The sequence below is a fragment of the Phytophthora cinnamomi genome (genome assembly GCF_018691715.1).
Source record: "Phytophthora cinnamomi strain GKB4 chromosome Unknown Contig82, whole genome shotgun sequence".
NCBI lineage: Eukaryota > Oomycota > Peronosporomycetes > Peronosporales > Peronosporaceae > Phytophthora > Phytophthora cinnamomi.
In genome coordinates, this window is record NW_027151015.1 from 162682 (window position 1) to 182998 (window position 20317).

General features: G+C 57.3%; 8 protein-coding genes across 8 annotated transcripts; 5 read left to right on the forward strand and 3 right to left on the reverse strand.

Moving 5' to 3' along the window:
• Positions 1-100: 100 nt before the first annotated feature.
• On the reverse strand, positions 101-2170 carry IUM83_19250 (Transmembrane protein; the record flags this gene model as incomplete). Its single annotated transcript, XM_067944294.1, has 1 exon — positions 101-2170. One exon carries the CDS (start codon positions 2168-2170, stop codon positions 101-103), a length of 2070 nt encoding a protein of 689 aa, XP_067785124.1.
• Positions 2171-2747: 577 nt separating this feature from the next.
• Positions 2748-4841, reverse strand: IUM83_19251 (putative transmembrane protein; the record flags this gene model as incomplete). The annotated part of the gene is made up of 1 exon (XM_067944295.1): positions 2748-4841. One exon carries the CDS (start codon positions 4839-4841, stop codon positions 2748-2750), a length of 2094 nt encoding a protein of 697 aa, XP_067785139.1.
• Positions 4842-6728: 1887 nt separating this feature from the next.
• IUM83_19252 (Transmembrane protein) lies at positions 6729-8762 on the forward strand (the record flags this gene model as incomplete). The annotated part of the gene is made up of 1 exon (XM_067944296.1): positions 6729-8762. One exon carries the CDS (start codon positions 6729-6731, stop codon positions 8760-8762), a length of 2034 nt encoding a protein of 677 aa, XP_067785125.1.
• Positions 8763-9760: 998 nt separating this feature from the next.
• On the forward strand, positions 9761-11464 carry IUM83_19253 (Transmembrane protein; the record flags this gene model as incomplete). Its single annotated transcript, XM_067944297.1, has 1 exon — positions 9761-11464. The coding sequence occupies one exon, from the start codon at positions 9761-9763 to the stop codon at positions 11462-11464; it is 1704 nt and encodes a 567-aa protein (XP_067785152.1).
• An 861-nt stretch (positions 11465-12325) lies between these two features.
• Positions 12326-14359, reverse strand: IUM83_19254 (Transmembrane protein; the record flags this gene model as incomplete). Its single annotated transcript, XM_067944298.1, has 1 exon — positions 12326-14359. The coding sequence occupies one exon, from the start codon at positions 14357-14359 to the stop codon at positions 12326-12328; it is 2034 nt and encodes a 677-aa protein (XP_067785127.1).
• A 2085-nt stretch (positions 14360-16444) lies between these two features.
• IUM83_19255 (Transmembrane protein) lies at positions 16445-18535 on the forward strand (the record flags this gene model as incomplete). Its single annotated transcript, XM_067944299.1, has 1 exon — positions 16445-18535. The coding sequence occupies one exon, from the start codon at positions 16445-16447 to the stop codon at positions 18533-18535; it is 2091 nt and encodes a 696-aa protein (XP_067785126.1).
• A 209-nt stretch (positions 18536-18744) lies between these two features.
• On the forward strand, positions 18745-19215 carry IUM83_19256 (Complex 1 LYR protein; the record flags this gene model as incomplete). The annotated part of the gene is made up of 1 exon (XM_067944300.1): positions 18745-19215. One exon carries the CDS (start codon positions 18745-18747, stop codon positions 19213-19215), a length of 471 nt encoding a protein of 156 aa, XP_067785135.1.
• A 460-nt stretch (positions 19216-19675) lies between these two features.
• Positions 19676-20283, forward strand: IUM83_19257 (n-acetyltransferase 5; the record flags this gene model as incomplete). The annotated part of the gene is made up of 4 exons (XM_067944301.1): positions 19676-19723; positions 19789-19866; positions 19941-20087; positions 20155-20283. The coding sequence occupies 4 exons, from the start codon at positions 19676-19678 to the stop codon at positions 20281-20283; spliced, it is 402 nt and encodes a 133-aa protein (XP_067785140.1).
• Between the last annotated feature and the right edge of the window lie 34 nt (positions 20284-20317).

The window sequence follows — 20317 nt, forward strand, 5'->3', positions numbered from 1 at the left end:
ACGATGTGAACATCAATTTGTTCCCTGGTTCATTTGCTTCGTTAACGGTACAGTACACGCTATTGTTTGTATTATTCCACGTCCAGGAACCAGGAGCCAGCTATGCGGTGATGACTCGAACGCCCGCAGTAGACACCCGCTCGGCTGACAGGAAGTCTGGCTGCGTGATGAACATCATGTTGCGCGGCACGTTCATCTTTCTGGAGAGCCACTCAATCATAGCTGGACCAAACTCGCCATGCACTGAGACGAAGTCCACGCGAATTTTCGGGTACATGCTGTCGAACAGTGCTGCCATCTCACGGAATTCATTGTACACCGGACCATCCTCCTCTTCGTCGGCGAAAACGTGCACGATACGCAGATTCAGCGTCTGTTCATTGCGTCGCACGTAGATGATGGCCTTGTTCAGGATCGTGAGGTCTGGAGTCTTGCAGAAGAACACAATGGGCGCACTACGAATGCTCACAATGGTGCGAGCGATTGTGTGCCCACCGCGTGCACCAGTGTGCTCCACCTGGGACGATTGATGCGTCGCAAGACCGATTGCTGCGGCCTTGCCGTAGCGTGACGGCGCCAAATTTTTCAGAATGGCGAGAACGCAACGCAGAATCGTCACGCGCTCGAACATGATGAAAATCACGAGGGCCACCACGATGAAGTACAGCGCGAAGTACATCAGCACAGACGGATCGCCAAGCAAATTCGCGAAAATCGCAATCACAACCATCAAGAAGCCAAGCACCACTACAACCCACGGTGCATGAATGTCCGTCGGGATCTCCGATCGTTTGCCCTTGAGCAGCATACACGCACACGAGAAAAGTGCCATCAGACCCAGGAATGCGTAGGTGTAGACACCGTTCACTGTGGTGGCGTTCGCGTTCAAAATCAGCACAAGACTTGAAGACAGTAAGAAGTAGATGCCGATGATGTAGTGGTTGGTGCCCCGCGCCTTGTTCGTCTTAGCCAGGAACGATGGCAACACACGATCGGTTGATAGTCGACGCACAAGACCGCAGATACCGACGTACGACGTTAACACGGCGCCACACAGCACAACGAACGCGTCGACGCAAATCCACGACTCGAACCAGCTTCCCAGCGCCTCACGGCCAACTTTCGCCAGCAGAGCGTCCGCGTTCGCGTAGATGCCTGTCGGTCCGCCAAGAGGCAACACAGCGAGAATACTGGCGCCCAAGCCGACGTTGAAAACTGTGACGAGTGCCCACATGTTGCGCAGCGTCTTGCGGAAGACCCCAGGAGCTTGTTCCTCAACATAATTCGACGACGACTCAAAACCCGTGATACCGAGCATCGACGCGCCGAAGCCGAAGAAAATCGCCGTCAGCACGTTGCCATCGAGCATGGAGCCTGCGAAATCCACCTCCGGGTACTCGGTGTGCATGTTGTCCCTAAACACATGCGGGTGTTGAATGCCGTACACCACGCTCGACACGAACAAGATGCTCAGCACCACGATGTGGTGCAAGAAGATGACCGTAGCCACGCGGGAGCTGTCCGAGATCCCCATCACCGCCAGCAACGCGAACGCGCCGAGCAGGATGATCGTCGAGCCCACAATAGGAATGCTCACTTGGTTGTTCAGATAGCGGACGCTGTTGGTGGCGGACACGACGCCCGTGGCCAAGTAGGACAAGATGCCCAAACACGCCGCGAAGGCAGCTGTCCGCTTGGACGTCGTGTTCAACAGGGCATTGTAGGTGCCGCCGTTCATGGGGATGGCGGTGACCACCTCCTCGTAGATGAACCGGAAGAAGTAGAGCACGATGGACACCAGCAGCAGTGGGATGGGCATGAGTTTGCCCGACTTGGCGGCCACGGACGACGCCGTGTACAGCACACTCGACAGGATGTCATTGCCGCTGATGGCGGTGGCTGGTAGTTCACCCAGCAGCTTCCTGGGCTGGTCGAGCTCCCTCTGGATCTCCTGCAGCTCGTCCTGCGGCACCTGCACGTGCTGGGACGAGCCCGAGCCCGGGAATTGCCACGTTGGGCCTCTGGGCGCGCCCTCCACGATCTCGATCTCGATCTTGCGGCGCCGCAGGTTCACGGGGCGCGAGCTGGTGGCGTCGCTCGACAGACGTGGAGACAAGACCTCCCGGTAGCTGGTGGCGGGGATCTGCAGCGATTCGGCGTCGGCTGCCATGGTTGGGAGACTTGGGGAACTGGAGACTTGAGACTTGAGACTGAAGACGCCTGGAACACCTTCGCTTGGACACGGCGAATTCAGAACTGAGGACTGAGGTTTGCTTGGAAAGGCGGCGTCTTTGTCGAAGACTCGTGAAGCCGTTCGACTACTGATCCCATAGTCACTTCAAGCTGTTCTCGAACGCGGGATACTTTTTCGCCTTGGGACAGGGTTTTTGTGCAGTGCGCCACCGCCAGTGGCACGGCGACGTCACATGAGGCGGGCACCCATATCGCATGGTGGGTCATCCCGAGCAAGCTGGAGGTCTCGGAACTCTGTTTACTGGCGTGGATCCGGTCATGCTCACCGTAGCATCATCACGAGCAGCTCGCCACCAGCCGTTGCCGTCCAGCAATCGTGGGTACGAACCATGTCTACAGATCCTGCAATGCAGACTGCATGCAACATGCTCCTTGGCAACGAGACGTGTATTTGGTGGTCCATGTACACTTACCGTCCACAAACTTCAATAGCGAAATCATATTCGTATTCACACACGCTACTGTAGCTCATTTTACTGTGGATACTTTTTGTATCATGCCGTGATAACGCGCACGCCGACCGTCGACACACGCTCGGCGGAGAGCAAGTCGGGCTGCGTGATGAACATCATGTTGCGCGGCACCTTCATCGACCGCGACAGCCACTCGATCATCGCGGGTCCGAACTCGCCGCGCACCGACACGAAGTCCACACGGATCTTAGGGTACATGCTGTCGAACAGCGCCGCCATCTCTCGGAACGAAGCGAGTACAGGAGCGTCCGCTTCCTCGTCCGCGAACACGTGCACAATGCGCAACGTGTGGGTCTGCTCGTTACGGCGCACGTAGATGATGGCCTTGTTGATGATCGTGAGATCGGGGATCTTGCAGAAGAAGACGATAGGGGCGTCGCGAATGCTGACGATGGTGCGAGCGATTGTGCGTCCGCCGCGGGCGCCAGTGTGCTCAATCTCCGACGAGCTGTTGTTGGCGAGGCCAATCGCAGCAGCCTTGCCGTAACGAGAGGGGGCCATCTTTTGCATAATCACCAAGATGCAGCGAAGAATCGTCACTCGCTCGAACATGATGAACATGACACACATCACGACGATGAAGTAGAGCGCGAAGTACATCAGCACCGACGGGTCACCCAGCAGGTTGGAGAAGATGGCCACCACAACCAAGATGAAGCCGATAATCACAGTAGTCCAGGGCGCGTGGATGTCGCGAGGAATCTCGGAACGCTTGCCCTTGAGCAGCATGCACGCGCACGAAAACATCGCCATCAGTCCCAGGAACGCGTACGTGTAGACACCGTTCACCGTAGTAGCATCAGCGTTCAGGATCAGAACCAGGCTGGAAGACAGCGCGAAGTAGAGGCCAATGATGTAGTGGTTCGTTCCGCGGAGCTTGTTCGTCTTGGCGAGGAAAGCAGGCAGCACACGGTCCGTGGACAGACGGCGCACAAGACCGCAAATACCAACGTACGACGTGAGCACAGCACCGCTCAGAACGACGAACGCGTCGATACAGATCCAAGTCTCGAACCAGCTTCCAACCGCTTCCCGTCCAACCATTGCGAGGAGATCGTCGGAGCTCGCGTAGATGCCACCGTCGCCCTCGAGCGGCAGTACGGCGAGGATGCCAGCGCCCAGGCCGACGTTGAAGAAGGTGACGAGTGCCCACATATTGCGCAGCGTCTTGCGGAACACGCCAGGCTTCTGCTCTTCAACGTAGTTGGACGACGACTCGAAGCCCGTGATACCGAGCATCGACGCGCCGAAGCCGAAGAAGATGGCCGTGAACACGTTGCCGTCGAGCATGGAGCCTGCGAAGTCCACCTCGGGGTAGCTCACGTGCATGTTGTCCTTGAAGACGTGCGGGTGCTGAATGCCGTACACCACGCAGGACACGAAGAGGATGCTCAGCACTACAATATGGTGCAGGAAGATGCCCACGGCCACGCGGGAGCTCTCGGTGATGCCGATCACGGCCAGGACGGCGAAGGCGCCGAGCAAGATGATCGTCGAGCCCACAATAGGAATGCTCACTTGGTTGTTCAGATAGCGAACGCCAGACGTGGCGGACACAACACCAGTGGCCACGTACGACAAGATACTGAGACAGGCAGCCACAGCGGCCGTGCGCTTGGACGTCGTGTTCAACAGGGCGTTGTAGGTGCCACCGTTCATGGGGATGGCAGTGACCACCTCCTCGTAGATGAACCGGAAGAAGAAGAGCACGGTGGACACCATGAGCAGCGGAATTGGCATGAGTTTGCCCGACTTGGCGGCCACAGACGACGCCGAGTACAGTACACTGGACAGGATGTCGTTGCCGCTGATAGACGTCGCAGGTAGTTCGCCCAGCAGCTTCCTGGGCTGCTCCAGCTCCTTCTGGATCTCCTGCAGCTCGCCCTGCGGCACCTGTACGTGCTCGGACGAGCCCGAGGCCGGGAACTGCCACGTCGGGCCCTTGGGCGCGACGCCCTCCACGATCTCGATCTCGATCTTGCGGCGCCGCAGGTTCACGGCGCGCGAGCTGGTGGCGGAGCTTGGGGCCCGAGGAGAGGCCACCTCCATGTAGGCCGCGGCCGACACCTGCAGGCTGGCGGTGGTGCTTCCGCCCTCTCCAGCGCTCGAGACCATTGTTACACTTGGGACGGGGACTGAACTGACTGAGAACTGGACGAGACTCGCCTCGGACGCGGCGAAAAGCGGAATGAGCGCAGCCGTTGGCTTGGCGCTTCACTTCCGGCGGGTGCATGAGCGCGCTTAAATCGTGATATATGACGTTTAGTATGGCGACTTCAATGTGAGCCCATAGAGCGCCAAGGACAGGCGGCGCAATACAGTGCACTTATCTCTTTTGAGGCGGGCGTTTAACACGGGCTCACTTGGTTCCAGGCTCGGGCGCGGCTGTGTGGCGATCGTGACATCCGTCCCCGTCCGCCACAGACTGGACGCCGGCAGCCGTCTTTGCCCGCAGCAGCAGCTCTCGTGAGCATGGACTGACGACGTTACGCCGCGGAGCACCGCACACTCACCACCTGGTCGTCAAAGCTGAAGAACAGGACGGCGCGGAAACCGGGCGGCGGTTGCTAAGCAACTTGCTTCCGTTCGGACGCGAGCAGCAGGCTGGCAAGCAGGCTTGCGGGCATGCTCGGCTCCTGGATGGGCGCTAGACAACAGATGCCCCACGTCGCCCAACCCGGCACTGGCGCTCTACCGGCTGCTCTGTATGGCGGGGAGGGCCTACCCGCCCGAGTAGACGACATGGGTTCGGCCAATCTCATTTGACACCGTTGCGCAAAAAAGCGGCGTCTGGTTGCCGAAAAGGGGCTTGCGCCGCCTCGTCACATGCGAAAAAAATCCAGCTCCTTGGCTGCCACTTTCGCCACCAAGATGATTGCCCAGCTGGGTCTGCAGTTTACCCACGCCGCGTCCAGCAATCGCCCGCTGCGTTCGGACCGAGCAATTGCCAGCGCCCGGTCCTGAGCAGGACAGGCTCGCTCACGGTGCAACTCGACTTCACGCTGAATCCAGCGGACCAGCTCTGCGCTGTCGAGAGCCCATCGGATCGGGCAGCAACCGTCTCCACGGAACGAGTCGGGTGCGCTGACAACTTGTCGCTCGGTTGGCTGCCAACTTGACAAGCAAGGCACAGCCCGGGCGGGCTCGATGAAAATTTGCCGGCAGATTTGCCTCTGCTGGCTGGCAGCGAGCGCGGCACTTCCTGCCGCGCTCGACTAAGAGAGATAGGCACCGCCGCATCTGCAGCATGCGAGTGCAGAGCCTCGCCGCGCACAATGCGGGACATGCAGACTGCATTGCAGTGGTGCGCACAAACCTGCGTTTCGAGGGCATGACATGACCGACTGCATGCATCACCGGCCATCCTCTTCTTTAGAGTGGACGGAGCGTCAACGGGAGACAACTGTTTCCCGGGGACCCAAGACTTTGGGCCAAGAGGAAAGTTTTCCTGAGAACGGTTGCCCGCCTGATGGTGAGACCCAGCCGCCAGCCGAGGTGCTGACGAGAACTTTTGATCCCCCCCCCCCACAACACTGACAGCCCTTTCGCTGATGGGAGGGTCGACACGTTCCTTTTCATCGGATCAGAGCGGCCAAAACGTTTGGCCTTTGACCCAAAAGTGAGCGCTCCAGAAGGACGTCACCTAGCCGCCAGAGAGTCTCTGAGAGGGGGAGGGAGGGGTGACCCGCCGTGATCTTTCGCCTCTGCTTTCTCGGAGGCTGCATCAGGATTGGCGACGACAGAACTGGGCCCGCTTGTATGGGAAGCTGCACTGTAGTGAGTGAACTCTTCCAATAGTCCAGCACAGCACCGAACGCCCACGTAACGTTAGCAGTGGATTCCATTCCAGCCACCGCCAACGCGCTTTTCAGTTCCGCTCTATTCCCCATTTTGCGGAGTCGGTCTCAAGTCGCGTCACACCCCACCACCACCTCGAGTCCTCAAGTCAAGTCAAGTCAAGTCGAGTTCCTTCGGCCCCCAACCGAACTCACCACCATAACAATGGAATCGAGCAGCTACCTCGAAGTCGCGTCGCCGGTGCCGGTCATGCGTAGCGCGGTCAACGTCCGCCGCCGCAAGGTGGAGATTGAAGTGGAGGACGGCCCGGCACGAGGCCCCACCTGGCAGTTCCCACGCTCCGGCACCACTCAACACGTGCACGTGCCCGAGGCGGAACTGGCCGACATCCAACACGAACTAGACCAGCCACGCAAGCTGCTGTCGGAGTGGCCGGCCACCGCCATCAGCGGCAACGACATCCTGGGAAGCGTGCTGTATGCGGCGTCGTCGGTGGTGGCCAAGGCCGGCAAGCTCATGCCCGTCTCGCTGCTCATGGTGGCAGCCGTGCTCTACTTCTTCCGGTTCATCTACGAGGAGGTGGTCACCGCCATCCCCATGAACGGCGGCACCTACAACGCGCTGCTCAACACGACGTCCAAGCGCGCTGCTGCAGTGGCTGCCTGCCTCAGCATCTTGTCGTACGTGGCCACGGGTGTCGTGTCCGCCACGTCGGCTGTTCGCTACCTGGACACTCAAGTGGACATCCCGATCGTGGTCTGCACCGTCGCGCTTCTGTTCGCCTTTGCTCTGCTGGCATTCGTGGGCATTGCCGAGAACTCCCGTGTGGCCCTCGTCATCTTCCTGCACCACATTGTCGTGCTGACTGTCCTGGTGGTGTCGTGCGCGGTGTACGGCATCAAGAACCCGCACATTTTCCGAGACAACATGAAAACAGACTACCCGGAGGTGGACTTCGCGGGGTCCATGCTGGACGGCAACGCGTTCACCGCCGTGTTCTTCGGTTTCGGCGCTGCCATGCTGGGTATCACGGGTTTCGAGTCCTCCTCGAACTATGTGGAGGAGCAGGCCCCAGGCGTGTTCCGAAAGACGCTGCGCAACATGTGGGCCTTGGTGTCGGTCTTCAATGTCTCTCTCGGTATTGGCATCCTCGCCGTGCTCCCGCTCGGCGGTGACAACGGAATCTACGCCAGCGAAGACGCACTGCTGTCCAAGGCGGCAGAAGCGTCTCTGGGAAGCTGGTTCGGAACCTGGGTCAGTGTCGACGCCTTCATCGTGCTGTCCGGCTCCGTGCTGACGTCGTACGTTGGCATTTGCGGCCTGGTGCGCCGTCTATCGACCGACCGGGTGCTGCCAAGCTTCTTGGCCAAGACGAACAAGTTGCGCGGCACAAATCACTACATCATCGGGTGCTACTTCCTGCTGTCGTCCAGCCTCGTGCTGATACTCAATGCCGACAGCACCATCATGAACGGCGTGTACACGTACGCGTTCCTGGGCTTGATGGCGCTCTTCGCGAGTGCCGGCATGCTACTGAAGGCCAAGAGGCCCGAGATCCCACGCGATGTCTCTGCACCGTGGACTGTGCTGGTGCTGGGCTTCGTGATGGTGGTGGTGGCAATCTTCGCGAACCTGCTGGGCGATCCGTCCGTGCTGATGTATTTTGCATTGTACTTCATCGCGGTAGCCTTCGTGATGTTCACGATGTTCGAGCGCGTCACGATCCTGCGCTGCATCCTGGCGCTCATGAAGAAGACGGCACCGTCCAAGTACGCGAAAGACACGGCTGTCAATTACTTGCGCACTCGTGACACCCCCGAGGTAGAGCACACGGGCGCGCGAGGCGGACGCACGATTGCCCGCGCCATCGTGAGTATCCGCAGCGCGCCGATCATCTTCTTCTGCAAGTGGCCGGACCTGACGATCATTAACAAGGTGATCATGTACGTGCGTCGCAATGAGCAAACGCACACGCTGCGCATCGTGCACGTGTTCTCGGACGAAGAGACCGACGCGCCTGTGCTGAAGGCGTTCCGGAACTTGGCGGTACTGTTTGACAGCATGTATCCGAAGATCCGCATCGACTTCGTGTCGGTGCAGGGCGAGTTCAAACCCGCGACGATCGAGTGGCTGTCGAAGAAGATGGGTGTGCCGCGCAACTTGATGTTCATCACGCAGCCCGACATGGTGTCGGCGCCGTGTGTGTCGTCTGTTGGCGTTCGCGTCATTACGGCATGATACCTAGGCCTGTATCCGTCTGTCACTCTGCGTGGGAGGGTGGGCATTCGTGAGCATGGTTTCGGTTCCAGAAGTGTGATTGTGTAATGAATACTTAGCTTGAGTTTTTTACTACGTAGTTCCTAACGCGTGCCTGGCCTGCCTGAGGCTTGATCTTCATACTTTTTATCAACTCTCTGATAGCCATGGGAGTTGGGTTGGGAACCTCATGGGTGGCAAACTCATGGCATTGTCTCGGCTGAATTTCCATCCGCATCGCATCGCACGAATTGTTTTTTGTAGTGCTAATGAAACCTCAAGAAGCCAGCCAATTCACGGCATTCCTACTTATTATTCGTATTGGTCTACACATTCATACCGACATGAGTGAAAGAGGACCTTGGTCGGCTTGCTGAAAGTCTTGTATTTACCCACATACACTTTAAAGAAAGTTAATAGCACTTCAGAGTACTTGGCGATGAAAGTTAACCGGCCTTCGTAAGCAGCCCGGCGAACTCGCATTAACCGTTTTCGGTGCGAAGTGGGTAATAATAGCCTTCGCTTTGCTATCGATTGTTCTATGCTTTCAAAACCGATGATCGGTTTGTCGAATTTCGCTGGATTTTCAGCCGTGAATTCCAAGCGCTTTTTCACCTCATTTCAGATTTTGCCGACCATTGATCACTCGTATGAGCACTACTAACCTGTTCGAAGGATTTGGTACGCGTTGCTCGATGCGGGCGGAGAATGATGCAGGTTTGAGGCGACGTATGGTCGAGATAGAAGTGGTGGAAAACAACGAGAGAGATCCGTATTGGCAGTTTCCCAGCTCAGGTTCGATTCAACATTTATGCGTATCTGAAGTGGAGCTTGGAGGTGTAAAGCTGAGTGAACCCCGTGCGCTATTATCCGAGTGGCCTGCCAGTGCAATCATTGGCAACGATTTCCTGGGCAGTGTGCTTTACTCTACGTCCAACGTCGCAGCCAAGGCGGGAAAACTAACTCCTGTACCTCTTCTCATGGTATCCATTGTCGTGCAGTTATACAAGTTCATGTACGCCGAGGTGATCACCGCCATTCCTATGAATGGAGGCACGTACAATGCCTTACTCAACGCCACTTCCAAGCCAATCGCTACTGTTGCTGCCTGTTTAAGTATCCTGTCATATCTGACCACGGGCGTTATTGCTGCTACGTCAGGAATCAAATACCTTGGCACCCAAGTAAATATTCCATTCGAGTGCTGCACGGTGGCTCTACTCTTGGTATTCGCGATAGTCGCCTTCACTGGTATCAAAACTAGCTCTCGTGTGGCTCTCGTCATCTTCCTGCATCACATTGTCGTGTTGAGTGTCCTGGTGGTGTCGTGCGCGGTGTACGGCATCAAGAACCCGCACATTTTCCGAGACAACATGAAAGCACACTACCCGGAAGTGGACTTCGCGGGGTCCATACTGGACGGTAACGCGTTCACCGCCGTGTTCTTCGGTTTCGGCGCTGCCATGCTGGGTATCACGGGTTTCGAGTCCTCCTCGAACTATGTGGAGGAACAGGCCCCAGGCGTGTTCAGAAAGACACTACGGAACGCGGCATTACCGACAACGATTTTTAACGCTACTTTAGCGGTTGGCATCCTCGCCGTGCTCCCGCTCGGCGGTGACAACGGAATCTACGCCAGCGAAGACGCACTGCTGTCCAAGGCGGCAGAAGCGTCTCTGGGAAGCTGGTTCGGAACCTGGGTCAGTGTCGACGCCTTCATCGTGCTGTCCGGCTCCGTGCTGACGTCGTACGTTGGCATTTGCGGCCTGGTGCGCCGTCTATCGACCGACCGGGTGCTGCCAAGCTTCTTGGCCAAGACGAACAAGTTGCGCGGCACAAATCACTACATCATCGGGTGCTACTTCCTGCTGTCGTCCAGCCTCGTGCTGATACTCAATGCCGACAGCACCATCATGAACGGCGTGTACACGTACGCGTTCCTGGGCTTGATGGCGCTCTTCGCGAGTGCCGGCATGCTACTGAAGGCCAAGAGGCCCGAGATCCCACGCGATGTCTCTGCACCGTGGACTGTGCTGGTGCTGGGCTTCGTGATGGTGGCGGTGGCGATCTTCGCGAACCTGCTGGGCGATCCGTCCGTGCTGATGTATTTTGCATTGTACTTCATCGCGGTAGCCTTCGTGATGTTCACGATGTTCGAGCGCGTCACGATCCTGCGCTGCATCCTGGCGCTCATGAAGAAGACGGCACCGTCCAAGTACGCGAAAGACACGGCTGTCAATTACTTGCGCACTCGTGACACCCCCGAGGTAGAGCACACGGGCGCGCGAGGCGGACGCACGATTGCCCGCGCCATCGTGAGTATCCGCAGCGCGCCGATCATCTTCTTCTGCAAGTGGCCGGACCTGACGATCATTAACAAGGTGATCATGTACGTGCGTCGCAATGAGCAAACGCACACGCTGCGCATCGTGCACGTGTTCTCGGACGAAGAGACCGACGCGCCTGTGCTGAAGGCGTTCCGGAACTTGGCGGTACTGTTTGACAGCATGTATCCGAAGATCCGCATCGACTTCGTGTCGGTGCAGGGCGAGTTCAAACCCGCGACGATCGAGTGGCTGTCGAAGAAGATGGGTGTGCCGCGCAACTTGATGTTCATCACGCAGCCCGACATGGTGTCGGCGCCGTGTGTGTCGTCTGTTGGCGTTCGCGTCATTACGGCATGATACCTAGGCCTGTATCCGTCTGTCACTCTGCGTGGGAGGGTGGGCATTCGTGAGCATGATTTCGGTTCCAGAAGTGTGATTGTGTAATGAATACTTAACTTGAGTTTTTGACTACGTAGTTCCTAACGCGTGTTCGGCCTGCCTGAGGCTTGACCTTCATACTTTTTATCAACTCTCTGATAACTATGGGAGTTGGGTTGGGAACCTCATGGGTGACAAACCCATGGTATTGTCTCGGCTGAATTTCCATCCGCATCGCATCGCACGAATTGTTTTTTGTAGTGCTAATGAAACCTCAAGAAGCCAGCCAATTCACGGCATTCCTACTTATTATTCGTATTGGTCTACACATTCATACCGACATGAGTGAAAGAGGACCTTGGTCGGCTTGCTGAAAGTCTTGTATTTACCCACATACACTTTAAAGAAAGTTAATAGCACTTCAGAGTACTTGGCGATGAAAGTTAACCGGCCTTCGTAAGCAGCCCGGCGAACTCGCATTAACCGTTTTCGGTGCGAAGTGGGTAATAATAGCCTTCGCTTTGCTATCGATTGTTCTATGCTTTCAAAACCGATGATCGGTTTGTCGAATTTCGCTGGATTTTCAGCCGTGAATTCCAAGCGCTTTTTCACCTCATTTCAGATTTTGCCGACCATTGATCACTCGTATGAGCACTACTAACCTGTTCGAAGGATTTGGTACGCGTTGCTCGATGCGGGCGGAGAATGATGCAGGTTTGAGGCGACGTATGGTCGAGATAGAAGTGGTGGAAAACAACGAGAGAGATCCGTATTGGCAGTTTCCCAGCTCAGGTTCGATTCAACATTTATGCGTATCTGAAGTGGATACAGGCCTAGGTATCATGCCGTAATGACGCGAACGCCAACAGACGACACACACGGCGCCGACACCATGTCGGGCTGCGTGATGAACATCAAGTTGCGCGGCACACCCATCTTCTTCGACAGCCACTCGATCGTCGCGGGTTTGAACTCGCCCTGCACCGACACGAAGTCGATGCGGATCTTCGGATACATGCTGTCAAACAGTACCGCCAAGTTCCGGAACGCCTTCAGCACAGGCGCGTCGGTCTCTTCGTCCGAGAACACGTGCACGATGCGCAGCGTGTGCGTTTGCTCATTGCGACGCACGTACATGATCACCTTGTTAATGATCGTCAGGTCCGGCCACTTGCAGAAGAAGATGATCGGCGCGCTGCGGATACTCACGATGGCGCGGGCAATCGTGCGTCCGCCTCGCGCGCCCGTGTGCTCTACCTCGGGGGTGTCACGAGTGCGCAAGTAATTGACAGCCGTGTCTTTCGCGTACTTGGACGGTGCCGTCTTCTTCATGAGCGCCAGGATGCAGCGCAGGATCGTGACGCGCTCGAACATCGTGAACATCACGAAGGCTACCGCGATGAAGTACAATGCAAAATACATCAGCACGGACGGATCGCCCAGCAGGTTCGCGAAGATTGCCACCACCACCATCACGAAGCCCAGCACCAGCACAGTCCACGGTGCAGAGACATCGCGTGGGATCTCGGGCCTCTTGGCCTTCAGTAGCATGCCGGCACTCGCGAAGAGCGCCATCAAGCCCAGGAACGCGTACGTGTACACGCCGTTCATGATGGTGCTGTCGGCATTGAGTATCAGCACGAGGCTGGACGACAGCAGGAAGTAGCACCCGATGATGTAGTGATTTGTGCCGCGCAACTTGTTCGTCTTGGCCAAGAAGCTTGGCAGCACCCGGTCGGTCGATAGACGGCGCACCAGGCCGCAAATGCCAACGTACGACGTCAGCACGGAGCCGGACAGCACGATGAAGGCGTCGACACTGACCCAGGTTCCGAACCAGCTTCCCAGAGACGCTTCTGCCGCCTTGGACAGCAGTGCGTCTTCGCTGGCGTAGATTCCGTTGTCACCGCCGAGCGGGAGCACGGCGAGGATGCCAATACCGAGAGAGACATTGAAGACCGACACCAAGGCCCACATGTTGCGCAGCGTCTTTCGGAACACGCCTGGGGCCTGCTCCTCCACATAGTTCGAGGAGGACTCGAAACCCGTGATACCCAGCATGGCAGCGCCGAAACCGAAGAACACGGCGGTGAACGCGTTGCCGTCCAGCATGGACCCCGCGAAGTCCACCTCCGGGTAGTCTGTTTTCATGTTGTCTCGGAAAATGTGCGGGTTCTTGATGCCGTACACCGCGCACGACACCACCAGGACAGTCAGCACGACAATGTGGTGCAGGAAGATGACGAGGGCCACACGGGAGTTCTCGGCAATGCCCACGAATGCCAGCAGAGCAAAGGCGAACAGAAGCGCGATAGTGCAGACCACGATCGGGATGTCCACTTGAGTGTCCAGGTAGCGAACAGCCGACGTGGCGGACACGACACCCGTGGCCACGTACGACAAGATGCTGAGGCAGGCAGCCACTGCAGCAGCGCGCTTGGACGTCGTGTTGAGCAGCGCGTTGTAGGTGCCGCCGTTCATGGGGATGGCGGTGACCACCTCCTCGTAGATGAACCGGAAGAAGTAGAGCACGGCTGCCACCATGAGCAGCGAGACGGGCATGAGCTTGCCGGCCTTGGCCACCACCGACGACGCCGCATACAGCACGCTTCCCAGGATGTCGTTGCCGCTGATGGCGGTGGCCGGCCACTCCGACAGCAGCTTGCGTGGCTGGTCTAGTTCGTGTTGGATGTCGGCCAGTTCCGCCTCGGGCACGTGCACGTGTTGAGTGGTGCCGGAGCGTGGGAACTGCCAAGTGGGGCCTCGTGCCGGGCCGTCCTCCACTTCAATCTCCACCTTGCGGCGGCGGACGTTGACCGCGCTACGCATGACCGGCACCGGCGACGCGACTTCGAGGTAGCTGCTCGATTCCATTGTTATGGTGGTGAGTTCGGTTGGGGGCCGAAGGAACTCGACTTGACTTGACTTGACTTGAGGACTCGAGGCGGTGGTGGGGTGTGACGCGACTTGAGACCGACTCCGCAAAATGGGGAATAGAGCGGAACTGAAAAGCGCGTTGGCGGTGGCTGGAATGGAATCCACTGCTAACGTTACGTGGGCGTTCGGTGCTGTGCTGGACTATTGGAAGAGTTCACTCACTACAGTGCAGCTTCCCATACAAGCGGGCCCAGTTCTGTCGTCGCCAATCCTGATGCAGCCTCCGAGAAAGCAGAGGCGAAAGATCACGGCGGGTCACCCCTCCCTCCCCCTCTCAGAGACTCTCTGGCGGCTAGGTGACGTCCTTCTGGAGCGCTCACTTTTGGGTCAAAGGCCAAACGTTTTGGCCGCTCTGATCCGATGAAAAGGAGCGTGTCGACCCTCCCATCAGCGAAAGGGCTGTCAGTGTTGTAGGTAGGTGGGGGGGGATCAAAAGTTCTCGTCAGCACCTCGGCTGGCGGCTGGGTCTCACCATCAGGCGGGCAACCGTTCTCAGGAAAACTTTCCTCTTGGCCCAAAGAGTCTTGGGTCCCCGGGAAACAGTTGTCTCCCGTTGACGCTCCGTCCACTCTAAAGAAGAGGATGGCCGGTGATGCATGCAGTCGGTCATGTCATGCCCTCGAAACGCAGGTTTGTGCGCACCACTGCAATGCAGTCTGCATGTCCCGCATTGCGCGTGGCGAGACTCTGCACTCGCATGCTGCAGATGCGGCGGTGCCTATCTCTCTTAGTCTGCTGGCTGGCAGGCCGGAAGTGCCGCGCTCGAGGCAAATCCGCCGGCAAATTTTCATCGAGCCCGCCCGGGCTGTGCCTTGCTTGTCAAGTTGGCAGCCAACCGAGCGACAAGTTGTCAGCGCACCCGACTCGTTCCGTGGAGACGGTTGCTGCCCGATCCGATGGGCTCTCGACAGCGCAGAGCTGGTCCGCTGGATTCAGCGTGAAGTCGAGTTGCACCGTGAGCGAGCCTGTCCTGCTCAGGACCGGGCGCTGGCAATTGCTCGGTCCGAACGCAGCGGGCGATTGCTGGACGTGCCGTGGGTAAACCGCAGACCCGCGGACCTGGATTTTTTTCGCATGTGACGAGGCGGAGCGTGCCCCTTTTTGGTAACCAGAAGTCTCTTTTCAGGCAATGGTGTAAAATGGGAACCCATGTCGTCTGCTGGTGTGTCCTCGGGCGGGTAGGCCCTCCCCGCCATACAGAGCAACCGGTAGAGCGCCAGTGCCGGGCGGGGCGACGTGAGGCATCTGTTGTCAAACGCCCATCCAGGAACCGAGCATGCCCGCAGCGCCTCGCTTGCCACTGGCAAGTTGCCAGCCTGCTGCTGCTCAAGTCCGAACGGAAACCGGGCGGCACACGGCGGTGCTCGCGGTTTATCGTTGTGCAGGAAAGCTGATTTTGGACAAAATCTCAAGTTCTCAACCTACAAGATCTCTACGTTAAACAACGAGCATGGAGTACACCAGCCACAATTGTTCTGCACAGTCAACAATGCATGAAGTTTAGTGGTAGCACAATTCTTGTGTGGATAGCTTGCTTAGTCCCTCATCAACCAGTGACTGCAGTATTTTCGCGCGGATCATTGGCGGAGGAATTTCGGACAGTGAAAGCCTGGTAATGTACAGGTACTGTAATGGGCTTGTTGGACAAGCATGCACATATTGCTGGCGTGGTTTCAGGTGTGCCATTTCACAAAAGGGGAAAAGCGCTGATACCCAATCCATGGGTTGCCACAGGAATCATATGGCAAACACAGGCCATGCTGCGATGGATCCGTTTTAATAAATTGCTACACTTCAAAGCCTGAAGATGCACTGGAATCTCGGGAGGAATGACACGGTGCTCGATGCAGAGTTGTTCACGAATATTAGGATAGGCGACATCAATGGCGCTGTGCGCTGAAGTACAAAACACCATATGCCATGCCATCACGCTTTAATCCCGATTTAATCGATCAACAGTTCATTCTGCTTTTTGTCGCGTCCGAGTCAAGTCGCCGTCTCATCCAGTCGAAAGCCCAAACCATGGTTTCAAGCGCAGGGGAAGGTGGCAGCACCACCGGTGTTCTCCAGGTTCCGACAACGGCCTACATGGAGGTTGCCTCACCTCGCGCCCCAAGCTCTGCCATCAGCTCTCGAGCTGTGAATTTGCGACGCCGCAAGATCGAGATTGAAATCGTGGAAGGTGCTCCCAAAGGCCCAACGTGGCAATTCCCAGGCTCGGGGTCGTCCGAGCATGTGAAGGTTCCTCATGAAGAGTTGACTACGATCCAAGACGAACTAGAGCAACCACGAAAGCTCCTGGGCGAACTACCAGCCACCGCCATCTGCGGAAATGACATCCTGTCCAGTGTACTTTACTCGGCGTCGTCGGTGACTGCCAAATCCGGGAAGTTGATGCCCATTCCGCTGTTGATGGTATCCACTGTGCTTTTCTTCTTTCGGTTTATCTACGAAGAAGTGGTCACCGCTATCCCAATGAACGGTGGCACTTACAACGCGCTCCTCAACACGACATCCAAGCGCACGGCGGCAGTAGCTGCTTGCTTGAGCATTTTGTCCTATGTGGCCACGGGGGTGGTGTCTGCGACGTCGGGTGTCCGCTACCTTAACACTCAGATTGACATCCCCATCGTCACCTCGATTATTATCTTGCTCGGGGCGTTCGCGGTGCTGGCTTTCATCGGTATTTCCGAGAGCTCACGTGTTGCAGTCGTCATCTTCCTGCACCACATTCTTGTGCTCTCGATCCTGTTTGTCTCGTGCGTCGTCTACGGTGTCCAGCACTCGCACATTTTCAGCGACAACATGAGCACTGAATTGCCAGAGGTTGACTTCGCGGGCTCTATGCTGGACGGCAACGTCTTCACGTCCATTTTCTTCGGCTTTGGCGCTTCGATGCTCGGCATCACGGGCTTCGAGTCGTCGTCCAACTATGTCGAGGAGCAACAGCCCGGTGTCTTCCGCAAGACGCTGCGCAACATGTGGGCTCTGGTTACGTTTTTCAACCTGGGACTGGGAGTTGGCATCCTAGCTGTCCTGCCGCTCGACGGTGACGACGGCATTTACGCTAACGGTGATGCACTATTGGCGAAGGTCGCTCGTGTAGCTGTGGGAAGCTGGTTCGAGACATGGGCTAGCGTGGACGCGTTCATTGTACTCAGCGGTGCCGTGCTTACCTCGTACGTCGGTATTTGTGGATTGGTTGAACGCCTATCAAATGACCGTGTGCTGCCCGCTTTCTTGGCCAAGAAGAACAAGTTGCGCGGAACAAGCCACAACATTATTGGACTCTACTTCCTCCTCTCGGCAAGCCTCGTTCTGATCTTGAACGCTGACTCCACGACTGTGAACGGCGTCTACACGTACGCCTTCCTGGGACTGATGGCGATGTTCTCGTGCGCGTGCATGCTACTGAAGGGCAAGCGTTCGGAAATCCCTCGCGATATTCACGCATCGTGGACCGTGGTGGTCGTGGGTTTCGTGCTGATCGTGGTGGGAATTTTCGCCAACTTGCTCGGAGATCCCACAGCACTGATGTACTTTGCGGTCTACTTCATCATTGTGATGTTCGGAATGTTCATCATGTTTGAGCGAGTCACAATTCTCGGCTACATGCTCCTGGTGCTGAAGAAGATGGCTCCTTCGCGGTACGGTAAGGCTGCTGCGGTTGGTCTCGCCAACAACAGCTCGTCGGAGATTGAGCACACGGGCGCCCGCGGCGGACGCACCATTGCCCGCACCATCGTCAGCATTCGCGACGCCCCCATCGTCTTCTTCTGCAAGATCCCCGACCTCACGATCATCAACAAGGCCATCATCTACGTGCGTCGTAACGAGCAGACCCACACGCTGCGCATCGTGCACGTGTTCGCGGACGAGGAAGCGGACGCTCCTGTACTCGCTTCGTTCCGAGAGATGGCGGCGTTGTTCGACAGCATGTACCCTAAGATCCGTGTGGACTTCGTGTCGGTGCACGGCGAGTTCGGTCCTGCAATGATCGAGTGGCTATCGCGGTCGATGAAGGTGCCGCGTAACATGATGTTCATCACTCAGCCTGACATTCTGTCCGCCGAGCGCGTTTCCAGTGCTGGCGTCCGCGTTATCACAGCATAGGCAGCATCTACCAGTGGCTACTGTAGTGACGACAACCGTTGTCCGTTTTTCGTCTTCAACTTGCTGATTATGGTAAAACACAGCCTGTTTTGATCCTTTTCAATTTGTTCTTGTACTTTTTAGTCTGCAATTTCGACGAGCTCCATTAGCCGTTACACTAGTACCGGTATCCCGGAGGTGCAGTGAGTTGTCTACCTAGAGCTGGCGGCATGGGCGTCACGAGGCGGGCGCTGGGGCCCGAGGTCAAGTCGCTGCAGTACTTCCTGAACCGCTCGGCGGTGCTGAACCAGTACCGCGAGTTCCTGCGGACCACGAAGCCGCTGGCCGACGATGTGCGGCTGGACGTGCGACGCCAGGTGCGCGCTGGCTTCGACGCCTACCGCAACGAGGAGGACGAACGCCGCGTGGGTCTGTTGCTGCGGCAGGCACGTGACCAGCTCAAGATGGTGAGCGACCTGGTGGACACGGCGGTGGCGCAGCAGCGCAACGCCGAGAGCAAGCGCGACTGGAAGAAGGGCGACTGGGCCGCAGCGGTGGACGCCAAGGACACGTGGATGGACGCGCCGTCGGTCGATAAGGACGGTCAGGACGACGTGAAGGGAAGGGTGGGCACGGGCTGGCCCTGGAAGAGCGGCAAGGGCACAGACAAACTCGACCTGGAAGGCATCAAGCGTCGCTGACCGAATGACACACAGGGCATCACGCACTGCATCACGCAGCTGCATAGTATTCTTCAGCGAGAATGCTGCAGCAGACAGAAACGAGCTTCGTGTTTAGATAGAGAAGACGCGAAGCTGTTCCTGCGGTGAGGCTGCATGGAGATGCCAACAAGCTGCTGCGTCCACCGCCACCTCAGGTTTTAAATATTAAATGCTAGAGTACCTGGGAATATCGGTAGAGCGGTTAGGACAGGAACATCAGCGTAAGCAGGCAGTATTCACAGACCGAGATCAGGCGAAGGGCGTCACAGCGGAAGGAGACTCCGAGGGTGTGTTCCTGTACGTCGCGTCCTGCGGGTCCCATGCCTCCTACGCCCTTGAACTAACACTGCCCTTGTATGTCCATTGCATTGCTGTAAAACCGCGGATTATTATGCTGGTAAGAAGCAGAGAAGCAGAGAAAACCGAGAGTATCAGCAGCATGGCGTCATCCCCCGTGCACTCCAGCGGACAGGCAGCCATCCTGAAGGTTGTGGCTATTTGGGAGCCCATGCAATTCATGTGCAATAGTCACAATGGTGTTTGTCACTGTAGCACACCAAGATCACACTGAACAGAACGTTCACGACGGCACCCGTGATGCCCTCGCTCAACGAGAACCTGCTGCAACGGGTGCGCAGATGATGAAGACGGAGAGCACAGCTTACGGACGCTCATTGGTGTTGTCATTGTGTCGTTTATTGCAGGACGTGTTCGACTACGACTTCAACCGCGAGCGCATCTTCTTGGAGATCGCTGAGGCCGAGATCGCCGCCATGCGCAAGGCGAAGGAGGAGGAGCAAGCAGCGGCTGCGAGCGAGAAGGACGACTCGGACGACGAGCTCTCTAGACAGGTATGCATGCACTCACATATCTGCTGTGGCTGCCCGCGTACTAACATGCTTGTTTGTGGCTGCGTAGAGCGCGAAGCTGTCGCTGTCGAGCAGCATGAGCAGCACGGGGCACCAGGACGGCACGCCGACCAAGCCCCGCAGCACGAGCGAAGAAGACGTCGCCGCCGCCATCTCGGCGTCTCTGCGCGAGTACTAACTTCAATTCACCACGTGAACGCCATTGTATTCAC